The 27991-nt window shown below is 37.1% G+C and overlaps 2 protein-coding genes across 6 annotated transcripts; one reads left to right on the forward strand and one right to left on the reverse strand.

The window, feature by feature from the left end:
- Positions 1-23: 23 nt before the first annotated feature.
- On the reverse strand, positions 24-15366 carry rab3il1 (RAB3A interacting protein (rabin3)-like 1). 4 transcript variants are annotated; one of them, XM_022672420.2, is made up of 11 exons: positions 15158-15366; positions 11225-11417; positions 10251-10346; positions 9795-9872; positions 9494-9712; positions 7529-7657; positions 7312-7424; positions 5646-5669; positions 4603-4702; positions 4342-4408; positions 24-3767 (listed from the first exon to the last, which is right to left on the reverse strand). In XM_022672420.2, exons 1-11 carry the CDS (start codon positions 15364-15366, stop codon positions 3682-3684), a joined length of 1314 nt encoding a protein of 437 aa, XP_022528141.1. In that variant the 3' UTR covers positions 24-3681. The 4 variants fall into 4 exon arrangements, with proteins under 4 accessions (XP_022528141.1, XP_022528143.1, XP_022528144.1 ...); XM_022672422.2 differs by lacking the exon at positions 15158-15366 and adding an exon at positions 11936-12199; XM_022672423.2 differs by lacking the exon at positions 15158-15366 and adding an exon at positions 11899-12199.
- Positions 15293-27956, forward strand: best1 (bestrophin 1). 2 transcript variants are annotated; one of them, XM_007235183.4, is made up of 11 exons: positions 15293-15375; positions 18004-18126; positions 19534-19774; positions 20089-20183; positions 21319-21552; positions 23395-23549; positions 23644-23721; positions 23995-24147; positions 24536-24616; positions 24701-24852; positions 25661-27956. In XM_007235183.4, exons 3-11 carry the CDS (start codon positions 19623-19625, stop codon positions 26703-26705), a joined length of 2145 nt encoding a protein of 714 aa, XP_007235245.3. In that variant the 5' UTR covers positions 15293-15375; positions 18004-18126; positions 19534-19622; the 3' UTR covers positions 26706-27956. The 2 variants fall into 2 exon arrangements, with proteins under 2 accessions (XP_007235245.3, XP_015457340.3); XM_015601854.3 differs by lacking the exon at positions 23644-23721.
- The last annotated feature ends 35 nt before the right edge of the window (positions 27957-27991 follow it).

The following is a 27991-nucleotide window of genomic DNA, read 5'->3' on the forward strand; positions in this document are numbered from 1 at the left end:
GATTAATCAGGCACAACTCCGTATTCATTCAGACCATTCAATCTTTTATTGCATATTCATTCATTTATGGAGTGTAAGGAGTTCTCCTCCTCTCTCAAGGCAGTTCAGCTTATAAGTAAGGGTAAAAATGTCTAATTATGTAAACTTGAATACATGTTTAAAATATTGTGTATTAATTATACATGTAATGTTGCTTTCGGGTTTTATACAAACTAACTAGTGTTAGGCAACATTTCACATTTCACACAGAAATGAAGTCCATTGTTGATATGACAAACACTCATTGACAAAAAACAAATACACACAGTAAAGATGTTAGAAAAAATAAATGAAAATTTGTGTAAGTTATTACTATATTGATCCTAAAGTATACATTGAAAATTGGACAACTGAAAGGAGACTCTAGTACCCTGTTAGGCTGCCTCTAGCCTGGACACAAGATAATATGGTTGGCCCAGAGATGTAAAGTAACAATGTTTATCTACTTCACTACTGCACTTAAGTACTAAAATGCTGTATCTGTACTCTGCTGAAGTAATATACAGTATTATACGGAGTGGTTCATGGCACTGTCAGGTTTGATGAAGCTCCTCAGCACTGTGCAACACAAGCGATTAAGCTGATCTGCAATATTATATTCAAACCTTTTAACTGCTTTCTGTAAGAACTTCAATACTGTACTTTTACTTTCAGTACTTTTTAGAATGAACTACCTGCATTGCTTAAATACAAAAATGTTAAATATTTTAGTTCTTCCACTTAAGTTTGGAGCTTAAAAAACACTTCAACTTCTACTCAAGTCTCTTATTTGTCTTCAGTAATTCATACACGTCTGAGTTGGGCATGCAGGCATAGACGTTCTGTATGGCCTCCTTCAGAAAATTTGGCCACAGATGGGCCTGTAGAGCCAGACCAAACTCTAAATCTGTCAATGGGGTTAAATTCTAGTGGCATGTCTAGCAGTCCACGATCTTTCACCAGAAAGTACACTACCCAAAAGTATCCCCTGAGAGCCTTTTTTTGTATTGGGATCTAGGAGAAGGATGTCCTTTATATCCTCTTGTGGGAATACCCAGTGCCTTTACTGACCACACCTGTAATCATTTACATAAATTTGCATCAATCCTACAGTGTGTTTATTTTTTGTCGACAAGTGTATTATATGTCAGTCTCATTCTTGACATTAACCTAGAGGTGGGATTGGTTGTGAAACAGCAAAATCTATTAAAACAAGTATTCAAGTTTGCATGGCTTTGTGCAGTACATATATTACACTGGAGTCCGTTTTGCTCAAACACAGATTGATTGTCAACAGGTTCATTTTGCACTGTAACTGTGCACAAAAATCACAATTTGTTACAAAAATGGCTACGAATCCACACATTTACTGATGGCAGAAAGAGCTTATGCACAGAGGAATGTCAGAAAAGTGTACCTTAGCTCTAATAATCTGTGTATGAAATGCAGCAGTGCAACATAAGTGTTGTTGAACGGCTATTTCTATAGCAGAAGTATGAATTTGCAAAGAAGGCTCACTGTTGTTCTGAACTAACTGTAGTTCATTAAACCTCTGTAAGACTAATTTATAAAAGTACAAATGTCAACATTGGGCCTCATTCATCAATAACTTCCAAAAAAGTCTAATTCCAACTATACAATTCCAAATTGTATAATAAATCTGTTCTAACCAAAAATCTGCATCAGATTTATGATGTGTTTTTAAACTACTGAATAATGGCAAACTTAAAGGAGAACTCCGGTGTGAAATTGACTTTGAAATTTTTGCCCAGAACTCTTTACAAAAAGTGCTTCGGGGCATCCACTTGCCCCTGCAGATAAATTGCTTTTTATTCCGTTATCCAGGCTCAAAGTAGAATCCGGGAAAGCCCTGACATTTAACTCGAAGCATTAATAACTTTAAAAGTGCACAAGAAGCTTATTAAAAACCACTGTTAGGTTACCCATAGCGTAACCTAATCTCCAGGTGCCTCGTTTTAAATATCAGGGCTCTCCGGATTTTACCAATGAGGTATGGAGCTACTTTAAGCCTGTAAAACTGTGTAAACCGCAATTTATCTGCAGGGGCAAGAGGATGTCCCAAAGCACCCGTTGTAAAGAGTGCCGGGCAAAAAGCACAACCTTACGGAAAGCTGCGGGAGAGCAGAGGTGGGCTATTCAATAAAGGTTAGTACTCTATATTATGTTTTACTTCAACCAAAGTCAATTTTACTCCAGAGTTCTACTTTAACAAATCCCCAATGAGAAAACCCTTTTAAATGTCAGAATATTCATGAAAACTGTAGGACTGTGTTTTAAAAGAAATTTCTTCTCAATAAGAAGATAAGAATGGTTGGTAAATGAGACCCATTGAAGTGTTACTTCAGAGTATAACGTGAAAATATTCACATCTACATACGTTGCGAGGTGTTATCTTGTGAATGAGGTTAAACATTGGCCAGTGTGCTCAAGGCATAAAGATGTAAACAGTCAGCGTTTAAGCAAGGACTGATAGTGTGGGCCGGGTGAAGGAGACTTTCTGTATTCAACATTGTGCAGGAATTTAACTTTCCTCAATCCACAGTGTCACAGGTGTACTGGGGATATGTCATAGACATCATTACCACCCACAGTGGACAGCACAGCGGGTGGTAATGATTGTGACCAGTGGCATCTTGAATAAAATTGAGGGGTATATACATGAAATAAAGTTGGTTATAAGTTAATTAATATAATTCAAATAGATTAAAATAAATCAGTGGTTTATGTTTCTCTGTGCCTCTTTTTGAACAAAATGACAGTAAACATTGATTGTCTACTAAATTGACTTTAAATGTAGCCGATAATTATGTTTGTTCTATGTCTGGGAATCTGTGTACAAGTCTGAACGCCCCTGTACAAATGTTTTGTAGACTTCCTAAATAAAAGTAAGTACACATCCATTATAGTAATCCTAAATAAGGCACATATTGGCTAATTCTTTAGCAGAGCTAAATACAGCCCTGGCTTTAACATAGTGGGGTAAAATAACCTATAAACTGTGCCAAACATTTTGTACCCTCTCTCATTAACAATGTATCTCATGCAACATTTCTATACAGTGCGTCTTGGGTGAGAAAGTGGAGCAGTGCTTGTTAGGGCAGAAGCAAGATCAAAATGAGGCAAACATTCTTTGACAGCTGTAAACTCTTTGGAAGGTCACCAGTGTGCATCTGTCAATTTACCTGGAAGACTGAGCAGAAGACGAAGGTGAGAAATAGGTGCTGCTCCTCTGTTCTTGTGTTTGTTTACCTGAATTTCTGAGATTTTACTGCTGACAAAATAAAATACAAAAAAAGCCTGTTTTACACGTTCAAGTTCAGATTTACACAGAACTTTTGCTCTGGAGGTCTGGAGTGTAGTGGAAGCTGATTGTGACGATTCTGTCTACTTGGTTTAGTCACTAAAATACAAGTATAATACTGACGGGTACTGCTTGTGTAGCACACCAGCTTAGAAATCTTTTCACTCACTGAGCTGTTCTTCTACTGTGCTGTGATTCTGCTTTGGGCTGGAGCGTTCCTTCTGCTCGGCTCGTAACGTTAACAGATGTTGGTAACGAGCAGTAACGAGTGTCTGTGTCAGATCAAATGTTATTGTCAAACTTGCTGTGTGTACAGAATGGCAACATGCCCAGGGTGTCCTTCAGCTTTCGTCTGTAGGGAAGTAACCCAACTTGGCCACAGACATTTCCCTCCGCAGACGCATCACCTCCCAAAACATCTGCTCAGCTAGAGAGACAGAGAGAAAAGAGTGAGACAGAGAGAGAGGTAAAGAAAGAGAGAGAGAGAGAGAGAGAGAGAGAGAGAGAGAGAGAGAGAGAGACTGATTGAACGCTTTATTCTCTATTCTGCTATATTGTATCCTATGCAAATAATATTGCCAACATTTTTGAATATTGTGAACTATATTATACCCTGAAATATTGTACCATCTCACCCACCCCTAATTATCACATCTTTTTTCACACTGTTCTCGTTTCCCATCATAGTTTATCCCATCTTTAGTTAAACATCTAATCAAATTCTTGTATCTTTAAATATCTCAGCTAGGGATGTGCCATATTATATTGAATGCAATAACAAAATAAAATTGTAATTTTGTTGCAGTAGTGCATTCTTGAAATATTTTTTTTTATTTAGTATTTTGTCATATCGCCAAGAGTATCGTTATCACGATAAATAAAATACCATGAAATATCGTGATATTATTTTAGGGCATATTCAAACCTGGGTTGAACATTGAACTAAGCTGAATACTCAGTACAGTCATGTGAAACATAATGAATTAATACATTACACTCACCATCATGTCTAACCAGGCCCTGCTGAATGTATCTGATATAGGTAAACAGGTTACACACTGCTGTGATCTGGCCGGAGGGAAACAAAGAGAGTTTGCATATCAAATTTAGGCCTTGATGTGTAGAAGACTTAACATCAAAGCTAAAAGAATGAAAACTGATCTCAAACTTAATTCTGAAAAACTGTCAGGCAAACTTTACTAGAGTGTTTTTTTATAATATTTTTAGTGATGATAAACACAGACAGACAAACAGATTAGTACCCGAGCTCTGCTGGAAGGAGAGATATAATAGTAACTCTCCTTATCTCCAAGCTTAATGCGATGTCGGCAGGGCCTGGACAGCCCACTCAGAGCGCACTTCCTGTATCGGCAAAACAGACATACTGGTTCAAGGTGCTAACCATCACCCAACAGATAATACAGCCACTGACAGATAATAATAATGACAAATGATAATAATATACTCCACAGTTTCTGTTTTAAATATATTACTGCATAAATGAGTGTATAAAACCACCCCATTTGGACACATCTACACAGGTTAAGCTAAGCCTATAGTATTTGAGTCTAAGGGGTTTTACATCTTGCAATAACATTTGTTTTTTCGATGATTGGATCACTTTAACTGCATTTAACATGTGAATGCCCTTGTATGTGCCTGCACACGTTCATGCTTATTTTCAGCTGGCGCACAGCTGGCAGTAGTAATATGCACAGCTTTTGCTAGATTTGCATAGATTTTCCTGTGTTTGAGGTTCATGGTAAGTCACTTCAATGCACTAAACTTTCATTATTCAGTTATGCCAAAGAAAATACAGTATATAGCATCCATCTGGTGAAAAAAATTGTTTATACTGGTTCACGTTAAGTAACTTAAAATAAAGCATGTGTTGATGCGCTTTTTACACAGAAAAGTAACATAAGATCTGTTTTGTTAATTTTAATGAATACAGTAAAGTATATTCCGATCCTGTGCACATAAGAAACACAAGTTAATGCAAGGTGTAAAAAAAGCCTTTCACTTATATTAGCAGCTGACAACCCAAACCACACTGCAACGTCCATGATAATGCATCCAAAACAAGATGAAATAGGGCCAGACAGAAAGGACAATGCAAGAATGTTACAATATGGCATATCATTATAAAGCCTGTAAAGTCCAGTTAGTCAACAAAGCAGTCAAATTCAACCCAAAAACATAAACAAGAAAAGGGTAGAATGTTGAAACAGTAATGCCCCTGTGAAGCGTGTTAGGTGATGTTAGACATGACTGGCATGACAGGATTAGCTTCATAATCACTTACGTCTCTACTGGCGCTCGGCAGCCACTGTGAAAACAACCCCATTTCAAACTGTGATCAGACTGTGATTAATAAAACAGGACCCAAATCAAAACAGTGTGATTTACAAATCTCAAATCTGTGTAATCACAAAGTGTTACATAAGGTTTTAAGAAATTCAAAAGTGTTGAACAATGCCAATGTTGTATTTTTGATGTATTTTTATTTATTTATTTATTTTATTTTGTACTTGGTATTACCAATACTTATTTAGAGCAAATTAATTAAAGCAACCAGGAGCATTGTTTAATAGTGTAGTTGTTTGTGTAAAGTAGTGCAATGCAAAAGTTAATTTGTTAAGAGTTAAGAGTCACATTATATAAACATTTTTTTAAACAAGCATATCATCGCTGTCCTATGAAAAAACACATCTCCATTTTTGTCGATTTTTAGTTTACTACATAATTTGAAAACACAAACTGTCCCTTACACTGTGCCAAAAACGGACCAATAGAAACTCTTTAAAATGACCTGAAATAAACTCTTTTTACATTGACTTCCATTGAAAGTTTACAAGGTTTTTTCTCTCTCCTGTAAAGTTGCTGTTTTGGAGATAAGTGTTTTTCATTGGACAGTGACGATACGTTAAAGGCATTATAAAATTATGCTTAGATAAAAAAATAGAGATTAGTTTTACTTCTATGTTTCTCGTAGGTTTACCATATTTTTTTACTGCATGTGGATACATGTTGTTGGATGTTTGAACTCTTTGGCATTAAAGTGGACTAACAGTGACTGAATGCTTCATAGTAGTTTCATGGTGCTACGGACAGTCTGGTGAGCTGAACTTACTCGCCTTACTGCTCTCACATGCTCTTACATGCTGTCACACGCTCTCACAAGCTCGGCACACTGTATTGGATGTTTGAATCTGAGCCTCCATTGTATCCATGAGTACGAGTAAATACCCAAGCAGATACCAGATACCTGTATTAATACAGCTCTAAATAATTAAATAAATATGTTCAAATAAATATAATAAGTTCTCGGTTAATAGAATATTTAAAGAACAGACTTGGTATTACTGTTTTCAATTCGAGTAACAGGCGTTCTGTGATTTAGTGCTAGTAATGGGAGACCCACTCATTAATTTCTTTTTCTGAAACAAAAGAAAAAGTATTTATCCTGCTTTTATTAAAGTAACTTTCTACTGTCTAGTAAAGACTTTCACGTTTTACTTTTTCACCCATAGTAAAAGAATGACAACCTAATTAGTAAAAAAAAAACGGAAGGATTATAAAATGTGCGTGATGACCATTGTTCCCTGTTTTCAATGTGTGTCTCACGCATGTAGTGTTGTTACTTCCTAAATGGTGACGTCTTCAGTTTAAATTCCGGTATTTCCAGTTTGCCTCCTTTGAGGATGTGTAAAATCGTGTACTGGAAAGTAATTGTGATTTCAGTGCACCAGGGAGACAAATATTTTCTGAATAGTTTGATTTTAGTGTGAGTCAAATACAAAATAAAAATGATCATTATTTAATATGCTAAGATGAGTGAGATTGGTAATTGACTCAGGTTAGTTAAGATCTTTAGGGTTTGTCTTAGAAAGATGACAAAGCACTGGTTAAACAGCACCAGAGAGAAGAGACATGTTGTCATAACTCTGTGTATGTTTCACATGACTCACTTGGGGCCTCCACATTCAATAGCTGAGGCTTTGACTATGGGCAGTGTAGTCATGGCAACAGGCTCAATAGTCAAAGAGTTATTCTCCACTGCACTCTGAATCGACTGAGACAACTGCAAAGAGAGAGAGATACAAGAAAAAAAAGGTTACCTTTACAATAACCATTTACAATTGCTCACTGTAGTAATGCAAAACGTATGCACACAAATTTGCATACTTCAGAGCGTGTGAAGGAGAGGCAGGGCCCAATGTCCTCTCTGTAGATGCGACTGATGAAGGCAGAAGATCGGTCCAAACTCGGAGCCTCCCTCCACGACAGAAACTCAGCAAATAATACAGAGTCCAGCTAGAGAGTGAGTGAGAGAGAGAGAGAGAGAGAGAGAGAGAGAGAGAGAAAAACACGGCACAAGTAAAGAATCTATATTGTATTGTTATACAATATATGGACATGACTGCAGTCATGATATTGTCCAATGGGTTTACTTGCAAGTTTACATAAAAATTAATGTCAGCACAATTACAGCCAGTCGCACAATAACCAACATATCAATAACTTCACATTCATACCCACAGTATGAACTGCAACAGTTTAGATTTTAAAAAATAAACAGCGTTTAATATGCTACAAACATTTTACAGGCAGTACGAATTGACAAATAAATCCCACAAAACTACCAATCTATACATGTTTCAAACTATTATTAACCATTAAAGTAATGTGCTCTCTAAAAAGGTGTCATTGCATTATTATGCTATTACGCTATCAATATGTCATTTATAATTATTGCAATTATTTCTGGGATATATTATATCACACAAAAGTAAAAGGTTATTGTGACAGGCCTAGTTTCATGTTTGTGTAAAGCTACCAATTTCTTTTTAGCGTGACAAAACTGATAAAAGCTGAAAATAAATACTTTAAATTTAAAAGAAACAATAAGTGCTTTATGTCAAACATAAGTATAAGCACAACAGTTACTTAAGAAAGCTGTTCCTGCAATAGGACCCAAAAACATCTCAGAACTCTTTAGCCCTCCGGGATCAACAAATGAGCCAGCCAGAACATCAAATTTAATGTTTCTCAATGTTTCCATAAATATATTTGCGATAATACAGCATACAAACTTATCATCTGCTTCTAACTGTGTCTAACTGGTCTGAATTGTGTGGGATGCATGAATCCACGGATTAAAGATGAGGCCATCAGCTTTGTATTGTCATTAATGTTGCGGTGGTCTCTAACATGAATCAATGTCCTGTGAAACATTTTTAATGCTCCATTTTTCCTGTTTTAGGATGTTTTAGTTGGGTGGAGGAGTAAACTTAGAAGAAAGACAGGATTTCGTCTCTAACTCGTGAATATTCATGAAATGCAAACATATCGCCTCTGATTGGCTAACACTCATTTTTCTGTCTGTTGTTTTTTATTGGCTAATGCAGGCCTGTGTATTTCAAAAAGAGCAAGTACCCAATAACTTCTAACGAAATGACACCTTTAAGGGAAACATGTACAACAAATGTAAATCACTATTGTGTTCGTCAACACAATTCAACAGAAAGACAAAGTAGCTGTGCAGTAGGATTTGCTTTAAATATTGTATTTATGTTTGATTAATAATAATTATAATTATTATAATTAATAAATCAATAAAAAAATAAGGTAATTTGCCCAAGAATATGAATAAGACTGTGTTTGTAGCCTTCGTCAGCAATTACCTGGTGATTAGTGGGAACTTTCTCTCTGCTGTGGCCAGAAGGTCACACTCACAGAGTGAAACGGGCAAGACACAGAACCAGAGAGAAGAGAGCAGGTGCTGCAGAGAAAGAAAGAGGGGCAAAGAATGAAAGTGGAAAAGAGAAAGGCATAAGTGAGAGGCAGACAGAAAGAAGGGTAAGAGAGGTAAACATTTGGGAAGTGAAAGCAGAACGATTTGTTGAAAGAATCACAGAGCAAGCGAAAAAAGTGAAAGCATGGCAAAAGAGGGTAAGGAAGAAACAGTGATAGACATCAAGGAAGAAGTAACAGTGAGTTAGTCACATTAACTGATATTTAGCCCAAGCCTATGCAAGTAGAATGCACAACTATACTATTTTCATTATGTTGTATCCCTCTATGACCAGAAGACTCATTACTTGAGTTCCTGCTTATCTTCTGTTTCTATGTACAGGCGAGTGTGTATACCTCCTTATCTTCCCGACTGGTGTGTGTAGGCTCAGTGGTTGGCTCTGACTGGAGCTGAGGCAGGGTTAAGGTAGCACTCTTGTGACGTGTGTGCCGTGATGAGGCAGCTTTGGAGCCTGTAGACTGTAGCTGTGGGTGGAGCTGGCGGTTGGGGGAAGATGGAGTGGATGTCAACACCAGCGTCTTCAGGGCAGACACCTCCGCCTGAAGGACGTCAATCTTAGAGAGGAATGAGAGAGTACTGTGTTCAAAACTAGCAATGAGGAAATTGAAAGGATGGATGGCCAGTGAAATTTATTACCTTGCCCTGAGCCTCCTTTAACTGCTTTTCTGCTGCTGCCTGTTTTACGTTAGCCTCTCGGACCATCTTATGAGCCTCCTGGAGAAGTGATGCAAGTAATACATAATGAACACTATTATAATGATGAGCTTTACATGAACATTTTATTGGACACTATACTGGCTGAGAAATAATTGTGATAAATAATGTGATTGTCATTTTAAGGCCATTTCATGATAATATAATTGCATTATAATGTTTTACATAATAATGCTGTTACACATTTTTTAATCTTTTAAATGAATATGTACAAAAACATATAAAACAAAAAAAGCTCAACATACTGGCTCTTGTGCTCCCCTCATTAAATAAACACATTAAGCAATATTCAGGCCAGGAAATTACAAATGCAGTAATGTGAATAAAGTGCAAATATTTTAGTGTAGCTGTCCAGTGTCTCTTACACATTCAGCTCACCTCAAAGAGACTGGCAGTCAGCTCCTCCAGTTCCTGTTCCAGTTGGTCTCTCACATGCGAAAGTCGTTCACATTCTTCCCCCTTCATCTTCAGCTCCTGCAGAGGCAGACTGTATTAATTGACTAGAACAACACTGAACAGAATAGAATGTATTGTATTGTAGAGGAACAGAGTTGATGAGAATCGAACAGAGTAGAATAGAACAGAATAGATTTGAATAGAGTGGAGTGAAAAGAAAATGGAGTGAAACAGAATAACATAAAAGTAGAGTTATTGAAACAAGTTGTAGTTTAGTGAATGGTCGCAGAGTAAAATAGAATAAAATACTGAGTGTACTGAAACAGAATAGAGTTAAAGAGTGGAGTGCAGTGAAAGGTTATAGATTGAAATATAATTAACTTGAGTATACTGAAATCATTTGAAAGAGTAAAGAGAAAGAAAACTGGGTGGAATAGAATAAAAAAACAGAGTGGAGGGTCGTTAAACAAAATATAGTGCAATAGAAATAAACCAAGTGGAACAGAACAATATGGAGTAGAGAGGAATAGAAAAAAAATACAGTAGAGCAGTGTAAAAAAGAATAGTACAGAATAAAATAAAATATGGAGTGCTGTGAAACTTAATAACGTAGAATGGAACATAGGTGTGGAACAGAAAAAAAGTAAATTTAAATAGTATTGTTTGTATTTTAACAGAATAGAATGAAATAGAACAAAGTGTAACTGTAGTCAACCAGTAAAACAGAATGCAAATGTGGAACAGAATGAGATCAGTCCAAACCAGAGTGGAACAGTAAACAGTGTATAGTGTAGATATTTATAATATAATATCTTGAATAAGTGGAAATTAGCAGAACAGAAAAGAGTTACATAGAAGGAAAGACCTAGCAGATGTATCAGGTATCAGTTGTTTAGACTGTAATGAGATGCCCTGAAGGTTTTGTGTGGTTTTAAACAAATGCTTGTCCACATCACCTTTTGTGCTGCGTCCAGCTGCTCTCGGAGGAACTCCGTGCCCTTCTCTCTGATCTCCAGAGAGGAGCTCCGCAGGCGAGACACATTGTAGGCGTCTCCTCCTTCGGCCCCTGCCTCTTCTTGGAGCATTGCTTCTCCTTGTCCTCTTCTCACCACTACTCCAAGGTCTGGCTCAGGCTCCAGATCTATTAACCTCCAGAGACAAGAATAGATAGGTTTACTTCACTTTTTTAGTTTAACCTAGGATTAAACATCTTACAAAAAAAAAAAACATTAGTATACCTAAGACAAAAAAAAAAAATCACATCAAAAATCCTACAAAAAAGTAAAACAAATTAGGATACCTAAGACAATGAAAAAAATAACATTCTTATATTCCCTGTAGAATACACAGGTTAAAAACAAAATACAAATGTATTTCAATTAGTCTCTGTTTGGAGTAGAAATCATTAGTAGGCCACCCTGTCTATATGTAGTGCACTACCTCCCTACATAGGGAGCAGGGAGCTATTTGGGATACAACCACTCAGCCTACTAATCAAAACACTGCTAACAGCTTTACGACTATGAGAAACAACCACATAAACCGCTCAGTTTAACTAATAATAAAGCAGAGACTGTGAGGTATCTTCTATAATCTGTCATTTAAAGCTGAATCCTGGAGTTTGTGTAACTTTTTCAGTGTGGTATGTCACTCAGAGCGGGTCCCACCCTTCGGTTCCCTTCAGTCCGACTCAGCGGCATCCGCTCCGGGAGAAACAGCTCCAGACCCCGGCTCCTCCTCCTCCGAACAGCCCCGCGTACACGCGCTGAGGACCTTCAGCAGCCGCCCAGACCCTACCGACGAGCTGTCCCAGGAGAGGAGCTCCGCAGACAGACAGAGCTGTGTGTCTGTGGCTGTGTGGCTGTGTGCGTGTGTGTCCCGCCCGTCCGCTCCGCTCCTCTCTGCTCTGCTGAGCCCGTGAGGAAAAGTGTTGAGGCAGCTGTAAACAGGTCACGTGACCCTCAGGCGCCCCTGCACTCCAGCACTGGCTTCAGGAAGCGCGTGCAGCTCTAAAACTCATTTAATAGTTTATATAGTGACTAATTCAAATACAGCTCTGGACAAATATAAGATACTTTTTAAATAAATATGAGTTTCTTTGATTTTACCAAATTAAAAACCTCTGGAAAATAATCAAGACGAAGATGGGTGGTCACAAGCCATCAAACCAAGCCGAACTGCTTGAATTTTTGCACCAGGAGTGGCATAAAGTTATCCAAAAGCAGTGTGTAAGACTGGTGGAGGAGAACATGCCAAGATGCATGAAAACTGTGATTAAAAACCAGGGTCATTCCACAAAATATTGATTTCTGAACTCCTAAAACTTGTTTCCTTTGCATTATTTGATGTCTGACTGCTATATTTTTGTTATTTCATCAGTTATTTCATTTTCTGCAAATAAATGACACATTTTTGTTTGTAACTTGGGAGAAATGTTGTCCATAGTTTATGGAATAAACAACCATGTTAACATATACTTATATAAATAGCAAAATCAGAGAAACTGATTCAAAACTGAAGTGGTCGCTTAATTTTTTCCAGAGCTGTATATTTATTATTTATTATTATATTATTGTATTATATTATAACTGTTTGACCACACTGAACTACATTTACTTGTTGAAGATCTTTACTTCACTTACTACACTACAGACCAGGATACAAGTGAAACCTACTTCTTATAGGATTAAGATCCAGTCTTTAAAAAAAGTTTCACAAAAAAAACACACACATTTTAAGCGTTAGTCTATTGCAATAATGCAAAACAAAAAATGCTCAAATTATAAACAAAAAATGTAACTTTCCTTTAAAATACTGCAGTTGTTTGAAATACATTTAAAAAATAATCTTACATAAAGAAATGCATGCCCATATTTTTTTCTGTATTGGTGTTTCTCTTCAATACACAGAGAACATACATGTATATGAGATACTTTTAAAAATAAGTAAAAAAATGTAGTTCAAACAATTACAAAGCATTAAAATGACGATTAATCATTTTCATACATTTTTAAATTAATATTACAGTCATGGCTATAAGTGTTCGCACCCGTTATTTTTCCTAAAAAAATATATATTTCCCAATTTAAAAAAAAAGTGTCGCAATTACAAAACAGGGGAAAAACTAAATGTATATAATTTCAAATAAAACTTTGTTTCAAGAATATGATGCTCATTTAAACTCACCTGTGGCAAGTAATAGGTGCAATCAATGTAAAAACCACATGTGAAAACAGAGAAAATGAAGAGTCGAATTGTTGTCTCTGCATTATGTGTCTGTGTGTGTTCCACACTAAGAATGGAGAACAGTAAGAGAATAGAACTGCCTGAGAACCAAAATATCAAGGTAACAAGTCCATTCCCAGAGATCTTGATGTTCATGGTGTGCAACGTAATCAAGAAGTTAACAACCCATTGCACTGTAGCTAAACTTCCTGGACATGGATGAAGGAGAAGAATTTATGAAAGATTGCAAGGCAGGATAGTCTGGATGGTGGATAAGCGTTCCTAATCAAGTTCCACAGAAATTCTAGCTATCTTGCAGCTTGACGTACATTTTGGCCAAAAGGAACAAAGATCTTTCCTCAAAATTACTTGTGGACAGATGAGACCAAGATAGAGCTTTTGGTAAAGAACACAGAACCTACAGTCAAATATGGTGGAGGGTTAAAGATATTTTAAAGATGTTTTGCTCTGAAACTGGGTGACAGGCACCATATAATCTGAAGATTACCAAAGAATTTTGTGTTGCAGTGTAAGGCCAATTGTCAGAAAGCTGGACTTCCATGACCCCAACCATACTTTGTGATCAGCAATGAATCTAAATCCCATCAAACACCTGTGATCTTAAAATTGCTGTTGAAAAAAGACATCCTTCAAATTTGTAAGATCTGGAGTAATATGCGAAAAAGAGTGGAACAAAGTTCCAGTTAAGAGGTCTAAGAAGCTTGTTTATGGTTATAGGAAGCGATTTATTTCAATCTTTTTTTTCCAAATATGTAACCAAATATTAAGTTGTGCCAATAATTTTGTCTGCCCATATAAGGATGTTTTTCTTTTTTCTTTTTTGTGTTGTTCCTTACATCAAACATGTGTATAACAAAATGTGTAATTACAATCATTTCCTGGGAGAAATATTTTATTTTCTGGAAAAAAATTAGGGGTGCTAACACTTTTGGCCATGACTGTATTTCTTTTACATATGGCTAGTGGCCACAAAATAATACATTTAGTGAACTACAGAATAAGTTGAGGCCAATACTTAAAATATTAAGATTACAACTAAGCCTGTATAACCAGTTTGTATTATATATTAGTTACTATTATTTATAGTTTTTTATATATTATCCCAGAAATATTTACAATAAAATAAAATTATTGTCATTTTAACACCATTCTATGCCAGTGATATAATGAAAATACAATAGCTTTAAATGTTTGATTACTCAATCATTTTAAGGAGTGTTATATACATGTTTATATATAATAATAAAAAGTATAGAGTAAGATGGTAAGATGATAATGTAATATAATCTGAAAGGACTAAGCACAGGATAATATATTTATTTAAAAAGTCATAACAGATAATAGATAATATATTTTAGAAATAGTAAACACTATATTGTCTTGTCACCAGTGAATTCCAATACTTTCAAACCACCCAAGTCATTTATGTATATGCACTGTTTAGACTCTGAACAAACATATTTAACAACGAATGTTTATATTTAACATTAAAATTGCATGATGTAAAAAGCATAAAACAAATCCTTAAAAAATTAATTAACCTTTTGCACATAGGAGTCCTAGGTAGATTCACCATTTCCTTCAGCAACAGGAAACCAGCTCACACACATTCACATCCTCACCACATCATCACTGACACATACCTTCCAACTGGACACCCCTCTTCTTTCACTCTGCAGTGTTTGCTTCTTCGACAATCTGAAAAGTCATCTTTCCCAAAAAATGTATGGGAGGAGTAGACTGCTATTCCTGAGCTGCCTGTTACCAGCAGCTCGTACCCTGGACTTGATCTGGACACCGATGGAGGAGAAGAGGAGAGCTGCACAGTATGAATCCCCTCAAAGGCATCCATTTTTTCCCAGTGAGAATTATTAATACAGCCACAGGTGTCTGTCAGGGCCTCTGAATCTTGGTTCTGGTTTCCATTGCTCTCAGGTAGCTGTATTTGCCTAAATGAAAAAAAAAACAACGTCTATCTTTTACAAACAATCTGAAAGATAACATTGTAGTTGTATTGGACTGCCTTTCAAAACCTCAGACTGAGTTTATATAAGTTCAATGTCAAGTTAGTGTTTTCTTTGGAAAGTTTCACAATTTTTATTCATTGTTATCTTGTGTAAAGCCTTGGGTTCACTACAACTGCTCATAGCAGCTTATAAACAGACTGTGGACCCTATCTTACACCCTGTGAGAAGTGCAGAAGCACTGTGACCTGAAAAAAGCAATGTGCCAAAGTCAGAGCATACCTGCCTCCTAAAAGGAATAGCAAGTGACACACTGATTGGTTTATTTCACATTACACCCAAAACACACCCATGATTCATTAAGAAAATTAGTACATGCCTTTTGTGTGTTTTAAGCCTGCAAGGCATATTTGGTGCGTCTTCACAATACGAAAGACACACTGACACACCCTAAATCATAGTTGACGGCTTACCAACAATAAGGCCAAGAGTGTCTCATACAGCTCTGGAAAAAAAGAGACCACTTAAAAACTATGAGTTATTTTACCAAATTAAAAACCTTTGGTGGATGATCCCAAGCCATCAAACCAAGTTAAACTGCTTAAACTGTCACACCAAGAGTGGCAAGAAAATTATCCAAAAGCATAGTGTAAGACTGGTGGAGGAAAACATGCCAAGATGATATGTTATTCCACCAAATATTGATTTCTAAATGTTGTGCGTAGTTTATAGAATAAAACAACAATGTTCATTTTATTTAAACATATACCTAAAAAATAGTTAAATCAAAGAAAGTGATTTATAAACTGAAGTGGTCTTTTAATTATTTCTGAAGCTGTACTTTCTGTCTGAGTTTTCTGCATTTTATTGTGAATAAAAAAAATGTCCATTGTACACTAAACAATTAGGTAAGTAATCATACACTACACTACTCCAACCTGCTGCTGAATGGAGCTGAATATGCCCAAAACACACACGTCACATTGTCTAGGAGACATAGACTAACTATGGAAGCACAACAGTTAACTGCTATTGTCATTTGCGCTACTATTTGTGGTAACCTACACAAAAGAACAAGAAAAACTTTGGGTGAGGTTGTGGGTGAGAAAGCTGGGAATGTTATGTACCGGTAAAAAAATTCTAATAATGTAGTAATGCAAACCATTATTATGTCACACATTTTCAGAACATTCTGGAACATTATTTCTGTAACATTACAGGCCAACCTTCCTTGAACATTCTCAAAACATTGCAAAACATTCTTATAACGTTCTGTGATTTTTTTAAAAACACATTCTACATCTAGGTGTAGACATATATATGTCATAAGTTTTCTAGACCATAGTAATGCAGAATAAATGCTTTAAAATACCATGAACCCTTAGTAAGTACCTCTGCATTTTCTCTACACTCTAGTGCAAGTTAATCTTTATTTTGTCTAGTTCAGGACATTAAGTGCTTTTAGCTGTACTAGTTGTACTTTGTTCTTAAGGCTCCTGCAGCCATCTGCAGCCTGTGGTGCACCATTACAGATTCTGCATATGCCATATTCCTGTATTTATACTTTATTTTGACACTATATCTACACAATCTAGAGAACATTCCTGCTTTTTTTACGGATACCAAAATGAAAGAGCCTTTCACTTTAATAATGAAATAATTTAACAGATCATTGTTGATTAGGTCCATTGTCTTATTGTATTTGCCCTGTGAAATAACTGCAAAACTAAGTGTCCCGCTATTTCTGCCCCTTTGAAGACACATTTTGTATGCATGCCGCCTTTGCCTTTCATTACCAACTGTTTTTTAACCGTTTAACTGTTTTTTTTAGTAGAAAAGAAAACCAGACAACTTTGTAAGAAACGAAATGTGTTTAGTAAATACACGCATTTATTCTACATTGTAACCTGTTCCTGATCACAGTTTGCCTTTGGGTTTAATGGATATGTGTTAAATTTCACCAAAAATGCTGCATACTAACAGAAAAAATTATAAGAACTCCACTTACCTAGTGATGAACAATACTGATCTGCATTATTTTCTTCATTTCTTGACCAAGCCATGTAGAATCTAGCATAACTGTGACATAAGAGCGCCGGCAGAGCCTATTTAGCAGCATTAACATCCAGACGGCTTGCCCAGTACAAAAAGAGATTATGGGAAAATTGGGCAGCCTGTTGTTCAGTGGTCAGTTATGGGTTAAAGAGTAACTAAACTGGGCCAGTTTGCAGTTGGCATTTTGTCCACTAGATGATGCCAGAGGCTTTGAATCAGCTGCACCACAGCAGCAGGGCCACTGTCTTTAATCTGTTTAGTCTGTTTTATTAATGAATAGCATAGTCTGTCTATTCAGGAGTTCAATAATAGCCCTTGATGTTACATAATGTTACACAGTATGTTACAATTAATGGGATAAATGATGTCCTGTTATTGTGTGTGTGTGTGTCTGAGCAATTTTTTCTTTTAGCAAAAGATTTGTTCAGATTACTAAACTACCCCTTCCCCACAATGCTCCTTTGTTGCAGAAAGAGATTAACACATCAAGTGACCGGAGGTGTGGGCGTCCCTTTCCCTCTTTTCTTCCTCTCCTGTATCCCTCGCTCCACTACCACTCATGAAGGCTGTCAACCCTTGTTTCATTAGGCGCAGTGAGTAGCTTTGATACTGCCTCTTCATGTGATCAGTGTGTTGTGTGCTGTGTGTGCTGTGTGGCCAGAGAGTTTCATAGGTGTTGAGTATCATGACCATGGGTTAGCTTAGTTTAGCAGATTTAAAATTAAATATAAAGTGAATTATATCTACTAATGCAGAGATTCTGTGTTTAAAAATCCAGACTTAAAGGTTGGTAGTATCTGCAGCATGTGGTTTATTGAAGGTTAACGATCTGTGTTTCTTTCTCTTACTTTCTTTTAATGGTTTTCTCTCTCTCAGCAGGTTTTGTTCCTAGAATGATTTTAAAAAAAGCAATTAGGGGTGGGCGATAAGGCCCTAAAATAATATCACAATATTATAGGCTATTTATGCAATAGCAGTATTCTTGGTAGCATGACAAACGACTGTAAAGTATTTCATTTTTAATTAAATTTATATTTTTGTTTGTCTCTTTTGTAAACAACCGAGACTTAAATTTTGAACAAAATGGTAGCAATTATAATAATGTAAAAAAAAAAAAAAAAACCTACTACAAAATAATATAGTGATATTTCAGGGCATCTATGCAATAGCAATATTTCTAAGAAACACTAAAAAGTGTATTTTATATTTTAAAATAAATTAGTATTTTTTGTTTGTCTCTTAAATTGCCAAGGCTTTTGTTTTGTATAAAAATAATATTAATGTAACTAAATAAATAATGTAACAAAAAAACCTTCCACAAAATGATGTAATCATATTTCAGGGCATTTATGCGATTACAATATTTTCTAAACCTTTGTCTATTTAATAATCAACAGTAACTTACCAAGACTTTGATTTTGTATAAAATAATAATAATCTAACAAAAAAAACCTACCACAACATAATATAATCATATTTCAGGGTATTTATGAAATAGCAATATTTTTGATGATATGACAACACGCTAAGAATTATCAAAATAAATACCTGAACCTTTATCTATTTTGAAATTAACAGTAACGTTCCAAGACTTTAATTTTGTTCGAAATAATAATAAATAATGTAACACAAAAATAATGTAATGTTTTGAAAAATCTACCACAGTACTAAAATGCAGAATATTTAGTGGATATGATATAATATGACTCTTATAGAAAGCATGCATAATACAATAATATCATACCCTGAGAGTCATCACTGTCAATCACAGTGTGAATTTTTTGTTTGATGCCTGGAAACACCTGCTTCAATTGACCAGGTTTAGTGGATGTGTTTTAGAGTAGATAGACCACTTTCAGCCATCACCAAACTGTGATGGACACCAGCCCTCATGGAATAAAATGAATGATCCCTAAACAGTTAAAAACTGTTATCATTACAGGTTCTTTATGAATATCCCACTATTCAAGCCTTATTTTTTTAAAACTTTCACTTTTCAGAATTCCAGTAACAGCAGGCCTTTGGCTGTTGTGGTGAGAGCGGTGAATGAGGTGGTACAGCTGGTCCTTCTGGCCAGTAGGGAGCAGAGATGACAGTGACATACTCGCGCAGGGTTGCAGACGCCCGTCTGGGAACTTTCTCCCACCTGCTGCTGCGCTGGAAAGGCAGCATTTATAAGCTCCTGTACAGAGAGCTGCTCATCTTCACTGTGCTTTACTGCACCATCAGTGTCCTCTACAGGTACAGCAGGCAGCGTAACCCATTTCATGTAGGTTTTATGTGGACTATAGAAGCTGTCATACAGTTACATGTCAGTAATTGTCTTTACAATATAAGTATAAATAAAGCACTTTAGTTTCAGTGTAAAAAATCATTACCATTATTCTTGTGAGTCACCTTTGTGCTAAGAAGCTTTCAAGAAATTGAGCCCTGATTAGTAGAATAAAGTGTATTAGAAAAGGGAAAGTCACTGTACCATGTGCTGGTCTGTGGCTAACTCTGTAGTGACCAAAATATGATATAATATATATGAGATTTTAACTTCTTGTTGTCAGGTTCCTTTTGGATAATGAACAGAGGAGGCTGTTTGAGAAGTTGGCCATCTACTGTGACCAATATGCACAACTCATTCCTGTGTCATTTGTACTGGGTGAGTGGACATTACCCTTCTTAACAAGTGTTAAATGGAAATGACTGTATGTATAGTCTTCACTGATAAGCACTGCAAAGATTAGAATGGCTAGGTTTCATATTATGATATATAATATTTATTCATTGGTTAATCCTTTTTAAACATATCTGAACATAGCTACTCAAATTGTATATCATCACTTTTGTGCATACACTTTGTTTCTCCATTTTTGATGTTTTTTACTTTTAGACAAAAACATGAATTTGGCACTTGTTTGGCACTTTATATTCTATCAAAATGTTATTTCGAATGGAGCAATTCCTTTTCATATAAACCACTAAAGGAGTTTCAGTGTTCAGAATAAGTAAAAAGGCAAAATAGTTCATACATGACAAAATAAATTTTAAGTAAGACACAAATCAGACAGGAAGGTTCTTAATAACCTCAAGGCAGAGTGAAGACTGATCTCACACAGGGACTTTAGTTTGACTTTAACTATAAGTAAATAATCCAGCTCAGAAAAACAGCTAGGGCAGAGTTCTGAGTCTGTTAGCATTGCTAACATTTCAGCCTTAGCCAGACTGTTAGCAACCCAGCCTATTTTTTTATCCTCATTTTTCAATTTTAAATAAAACATCTTGAGGACTGCTGCTTTAATGCCGTGGTGAAAAAAGTGACTAAATAAATAAAAACCTGTGAAAAACTGCTGTTTCCTTTTGCTCGGTTTCAGACAAAATTTTGCATATCTATTCCCAGTTTGGATGTAAATGTTTAGGCCAAACAGCAGTAACATGTAACTGTATTAATCTCATTATGTTGGATGTGTATCTTTTGATATCCGTGCACTATGGATCTATCTCTCTCACTTTCTCTCTCTGTCTGTCTCTCTAACACTCTCATTTATTTTCTTCCTACTGTGATTGTACATTAATGCTCTGGGAAGTCCAAAGTACTGCATATCAGTTGAGTCACAGGAATGTAATTTTATTATCACAATAAAGATGACTGTGAGAGTGGATGATGAGTTGAAAGAGTGAGTTATGAGTGTGACCTCTTCAGCTCCTTATAAATATTATTATATTTTGGCTAAATATTCATTATTTTAAATTGAGAAAATGTTGATTTAGTGTATGTGTGTGTTTTTGTTTCTAAGGTTTCTATGTGACTCTCGTGGTGTCTCGCTGGTGGGGGCAGTTTGAGAGCGTCCCATGGCCAGACCGCTTGGCTGCGTTGGTGGGGGCTTACGTCCGGGGGGCAGATGAGGGGGCCCGACTCATCCGCAGGAGTCTGGTGCGTTATGCTAACCTGTCTGGTGTCCTCATTTATCGCTCCATCAGCACTGCTGTCTACAAGAGGTTCCCCACCATAGAGCACCTGGTGCAGGCAGGTACGCTACATTCACTCTGTTCTGCACACTACACTGCTTACTGCAGGTAAGCTTTAATAAAACTTATTGTATATAATTTATATTTATCAGTATATTTGTGGTATTTATATTTAGAGCTGTAACACTAAGCTTCACTACTGAAATATCATTATCTTAATGCATTAATGTACTCTAAAATACACTTTATTTACAATTTATTTTGATTTTACATGACTTGGCCTATGTCAGTTAAGATGTTTTAAGCTCAAAAATCAGGTTGATTTATATAGGGTTAAAGGAGATCTCAGAGATCACCTTCTTCTTAGGACAATGAAGGCCACTGTGCAAAAGCAGATTACACCACAACAGAATAGGTAGGCATGTTAGGGACTCCAACTAAAGAATAAGTAGAAAATAGAGACTATCAGGAACACTGTAGATGATTCTAGAGAGAAATCTACAGAGTTGGGCTGAGTGACGTGGCCTAGAACGCTGATTAGAGCTCTGTGGAATGCTGCTGCTGTTGCTGTGGTACCCCCCTGTGTCTGGTATTGAGACTCAGCACGGAAAAAACAAGGATTAGAGTTCTGTTTCTCCACAGACTTGGCTCCATCTGCACAAAAAAAAAAAACAAGACGTTATAGCCAAATCAAACCAGTTTAGTGTTATAAATATACAGTGGTGGAAATGAAGTAACTGGACTTAATCAGTGTATTATTTGAAAAGATTTGTACTTCAAGGTATCAAGTTAAGTTTTTATTTAGACATTTACAGTGTTTGTTTTGAATCTCAAAAGACTTGATTTTCCATGTCCAATCAGATTTATGTCAATATACTGTCACATAACATTGCAAATCACTTTTGTGTGTCTGAGTATGTTTAAATATATATTGACTTTCAATTACATTTCAGGTATATTTTGCACAGTGACACATTACCTAAGATTTCTCTGTAGTACAGTTTCCACACTTGTATTCTGCATGTCCTGGGACAGGACCTTATATTGTATTTTATGACCTGTCCCATGTTCCATGGAGAACAAAGAACCCTGCACTGACCTGTGGGATATGCATGTGGACATCCAGCATTAATGTGGATGTGATTATTGTGCAAATTGCACTACACTACCTAGCCAACACACTGCACTGACACTTTACGAGGATAATTATCTAAAAAAAACACTGTCACTTTACCCGCACTGAGACACTTTATCATGTTACTGCTCCTCATTCACACTATCATGCTGCTATAGCAAAACTTGCACTCTGTACTTCATGTTGCTGCTATTTGCCTATTCTCCCTATTTTTGTGTAATTATCTTGATATCTATTTTATTCTATTTTATTTTATTTAATCTTATATTATATAAGATTTAGCTGTAAACTGGACTGTGAGATTACAATTTTGTTCCACCTCATGTACCACATGTGATGTAAATGACAATAAAGTCTCTTTTAATCCTTGAAGCTTTGTCTGTTCTAACATTCAGTACAGTCCTAGCCAGATGCCACAACAATTACCACCCACTGTGCCATGTATTGCCAATACACAAACCGAAAATAGAATGTGGCTTCTATTTGGAATTTACTACCAGTACTTGCCCAAACTCATAATTCACACTGCCTTGCCATGAGCAACCTGGCCAGTGTTCAACCTCTCTCACAAGATAACACCTCACAGTTTGTACAGGTGTGGGCATTCCCAAGCCATTCCCTGAGGTATAACAATTGATCTGTTTACATACTGCTATTCTATAACTTTTAAAAAATTCAGTGTGTATGATGCAAATAAACTGACAATTTACTGTAACTTCTTGAACATCACCTTTATCTTCTTTTTTAATTTCTCCTTCTTCTTCTTCAGGGTTGATGACAGTAGAGGAGCGTAGGCAGCTGGATGACCTGCCATCTCCTCATAATAAGTTCTGGGTGCCATGCATGTGGTTCGTCAACCTGGCACTTAGAGCAAGGACAGAGGGACGCATTAACAACGATGTAGCTCTCTCTGCTATTCTAAATGTACGTCAGACTTTTAATTAGTAATACATTTTGTGGCATATGCAATGAACAAAGAAACAGTCATGCATGTTTTTTACCTCTTTTCTCCATTTAGGAGTTAAATACGCTGCGCTCTCAGTGCATGAAGCTGTACAGTTATGACTGGATCAGTCTGCCACTTGTATACACTCAGGTCTGACTGATCAGACTATAGTAGTGCTATACTAATATAACTAACAAAAAATGATAGAAGTAGCCAGAGTAATCAAAACTGTGATCAAATCAGTTATTTGCTCACACATACCCAGTTGTGCCGATTGGTAAATCACATTCATGTTCATGACCTTCCTCTACACCAAAAAACTTATTATGTAGTAAAGAAAAAGAAATCCACCAAATTATTAGTCTCTAGTTTGAATCTTGTCTATACACTTCTTACATCTGAGCTGACTTTCATTTTGCACAGGTGGTGACTGTGGCTGTATACAGTTTTTTCTTGGCTTGTCTGATTGGTCGACAATTCCTTGACCCCACCCAAGGCTACTCGGGTCATGACCTCGACTTCTATCTTCCTGTTTTCACATTGCTGCAGTTCTTCTTCTATGTCGGCTGGCTGAAGGTATGTAGGTGTGTGAGTGTGTAAAGGTCAAATACCCAGTACAATCAGGTCAATACAGTGACACAAGCACTGTTTAAACCAGGGGTGCCCAGTCCTGTTTATCTGGATAAAGATAAAGAAGATGTTCCACATATTTACTTCACATTTTTGCTTCAACCCTAAACCCCAGGTAATTGAGGCCTTCAGGGCCTTCATAATATTTGAGACAGGCATGAATCTGAACTGAGTGGTTAATTCCCAAAGAGTGGTTCATCCCCAAGACCAGGACTGTTCTCATCTGGTTAAGACTACAATAGCTCTTAAACACCTGCAAGTGTTTTTGTTGGTGAGATCTGCCTCTAATGCAGTTCTAATGCAATGAAACTTTAATCTGGTGTTGTATCTGAAGGTGGCAGAGCAACTTATCAATCCATTTGGGGAAGATGATGATGATTTCGAGACAAACTGGCTGGTGGATCGCAATTTACAGGTGTTCTGTATTTTTTTTTCAATATAATGCCTGCATTCAGATCACATAAAAGCATGAAAAACATAATGTCTCTTTTTCTTTCAGGTGTCTCTGCTCTCAGTTGATGAAATGTATGATCTGGTTCCGCTTGTGGAGAGGGATAAATACTGGAATGAATCTGAGCCCCAGCCTCCCTATACAGCTGCCAGTGCTGAACACAAGAAACCTTCATATATGGGGTCCGCACTGGATATCAGGCAAGTGTTCCATAATACCTTACTAAACACTTTGTGTGGGTGAACCAGAGTGTCTAGTCTTGTCTAGTAAATGTCCAGATTCTTTTTTTTTTAAATGTCAGAATGTTAGAGTAGGCTTAAATGGGATGTGTGTTAAGCTAAACATACAGTTTGTATAGTGCAAAGAGGTGTCCATTACTTGTCTTTGTCTCTTGGTGTTTAGATAAATCATCAATTTAAATAAGTGGAATTAGATATGTTGCTGCTGGATTAATGTGAAAATCCTGCAACCACACCTTCCCTTGACTGGAGTCACTCAATAATTTCACTTAAAGCCAGAGTTGGAAAGCCGGAGGCCTGGGGTTACCTTCCTTTCTCACATGGCAAAGATTAATTTAATCGATGTAACAGAGGTTTGGTTTTATAATTTGATTTTAATTTAGTTTTATTTTGCAATGTAAAAAGTGTTTTAATATCTAGTATATTATCGTGTATATACACTGACGACCTCATTTTGTCTACATTTACTGTCCACTTTATCAGCTCTCTTCATCTAATTATCTCGAAGAACCTGTGTACATTGAGCAATCACCAGTGTGCATGTCTCCATTACAAACAGTGTAGCTTAACCTACCTATCTCTCTTCTCTCGTCTCCATGTGTTACTTATTTCTCTTCCTCTTGTCAGGTATATTGGGATAGGAAGTCTGCACAGACAGGCTGCTGTAACAAATTACATTTAGCAGAAACACTGATATTACAAGCGTCTTTATTCTAGAACCATATTCGCAAAAGAGACACCTAATTATAAATGTTCCTCTCTCACACAGTGTCCCCAAAGAAGAAATGGAGTTCCAGCACAATTTGGAGCAGATCAAGGAACACGAAGAGGCCAACCACTCCACTCCACTGCTAGGCAGCCTGAGTCGTCTGTTGAGCGGACAGTCTCCCAGTTTCCCACGCTCCTCTCCTTCCTCCAGGGTTTCTCTCCTCCGCCGCCGCCCACGTGCTCCTCTCAGTCGCTTCCCTCTTTACCTGCACCCGGAGGGCACAGTCATAGAAGGCCACGCCCACAATCTCACTGAACGTGACATGGCCGAGTACACTTTCTCCTCAATGCCCCTCTATGAGAGACCCGGCTTCTACAGCTGCCCACAGACGCCCATCCACTGTGTTCCCCCACCCGTGCACAGGCCCCGCCCACCCCGCAGGCCACAGGGCGAATTGGCACAAAGTGCCAGCTCTCTGGCTCACCCTCTGCTGGGGTCGCAGCAGTTGCCTACTCCTGATACCCCTGGCCACATTTCACCTCCACCCTCCTCCGCCTTTCCCTGGGTGGGAAGGGATGGGGAGCACCCGCCTGCTCCTGCTTTTTCCTTCCCTGACCCTTTGCCCAAACTACGGCCTCCTCAGGGGCTCCTGTGCCATCGCCCTATACCCCCTCGCCTCTCTCTGGACACCCCACCCCCAATGGAGGGGCAAACAGGGCCTCCCAGTGCCCGTGGAGGAGGAGAGAGGGTGTTCTCTTTTACCCCTCCATCACGAAATCCCATCCAGAACAGCACAAGCTCAGGGTGTGTGAACTCGTCCAGTGTGACCAACAGCAGTAACAACGTCAGTAGCATGAGCAGCCTTTGCAATGGCACTGGACCAGTAAGCAGTTCAGCCAATAACCTACGATCCATTAACAGAAGCAATACAGCCCTGACCAGTACAGCTAGTGCAGTTACTCCTGCTGCTCCAGCAACACCGCAATCAACCAATCAGCACAACTCAGCCAACGACTCTGGGATTTCTCTTTCTGAAGGCGATTTGATTGGTGGATTAGTGCAGAGTGCGACAGTGAAAGCCAATGGAGCTAGGGAACAGTATTGAAGGGCTTATGAGGAGGAAAGTGCTAATACCACAAGTATAGAGAGTAAGTCTGCTGGTGTTAGTTAATGAGCAGGAGGAATATTAAAAGGACTGAATACAGAAATGAAAATCAGTGACATTTGAATGTGGTAGTAATGGGGTCATTGGCATAGAAACAATTTGTTGTGGATGTGGTCTCTCCCTATTCATAGGGATGGGAGCCTGGTCTGGTCTGACTGGAATAAACTGCCCAAAAACACTGCAAAGAACATAGACTTGCCTTTTAGGACTTTGCTCAGACAATTTTCACATTTCATGCTTTGTTTTGTGTTGGGTGAGGCTGGGTTTTCTTTTTAGCCTTTATTAAGGCTTCTGCTTTGAAGTTGATGTTAGTAACAAGAACACACTGAATTTCAATGCTATTATAGCTATGAAAACACTTTGCGTTTAACATCTTGTTATGAGAACATTCTAGGAGGGTTGGGAATAGCTATCTATAGCATTAACTGTGTTTAGGTTGTCAGAAAGCATTCTGCAATTTCAGGTAACACTAGTCTCCGGTTGTTTCCCAAAATAAATGCTGCTGCACTAAATAGAATTTAAAAAAAATGTACACCACTATTAGGTGTGATTCAGTAGCGTATAGTGTATTTAACGTTCCAGAATGTTGTTTGGGAGACATTAATGCTAATCTTTATTGTAAATTGTTTTGTCTTATCTCATTTCACCACAATGCACCAAATAAATAAATTAATAAATACATACAACCAGCACAGGTACGTATATTTATCTTGTTTATATGTATCTTGTTTATTATAATTTCACAAATGACATTACATACAGTATTTTACTGAATTTGCTACAGTGTAATTAGCTGATAGCTATGTAATATTTTAGGGGATGGGGCATGATTTATTTATGTAGTTGTAGCTAATATATCCCCACCTCACTCCTACACCTTTGAGGTAATGCCTCACCTTATTTCTGACAATTGTCTTAATATTTCTGATAATTGTCTTATAAGGTTTAACCTTTTCAAGACAAGCAACTACAGTTATGAAATTCAAGTTATGGAGGCACATATTTTTGCAGTATTTGCAGGGTATATCACTTACATTCTTAAAATAATGGTGCTTTCATTGGTTATTTGGGCAGTCGTGGCTCAGTGGTAAGAGCACATGATTACTAATGATGGTTTTGTGAAATGTGGGTTCGACAACCTGCCACTGTTGTGTTATGTAAGTAATAAAGAAATCTGATTTAAAGAACTAACCCTTGATGTAAAGGTTCTTGTCATTTACACCTAA

Source organism: Astyanax mexicanus, chromosome 2, assembly GCF_023375975.1.
Source record: "Astyanax mexicanus isolate ESR-SI-001 chromosome 2, AstMex3_surface, whole genome shotgun sequence".
NCBI lineage: Eukaryota > Metazoa > Chordata > Actinopteri > Characiformes > Acestrorhamphidae > Astyanax > Astyanax mexicanus.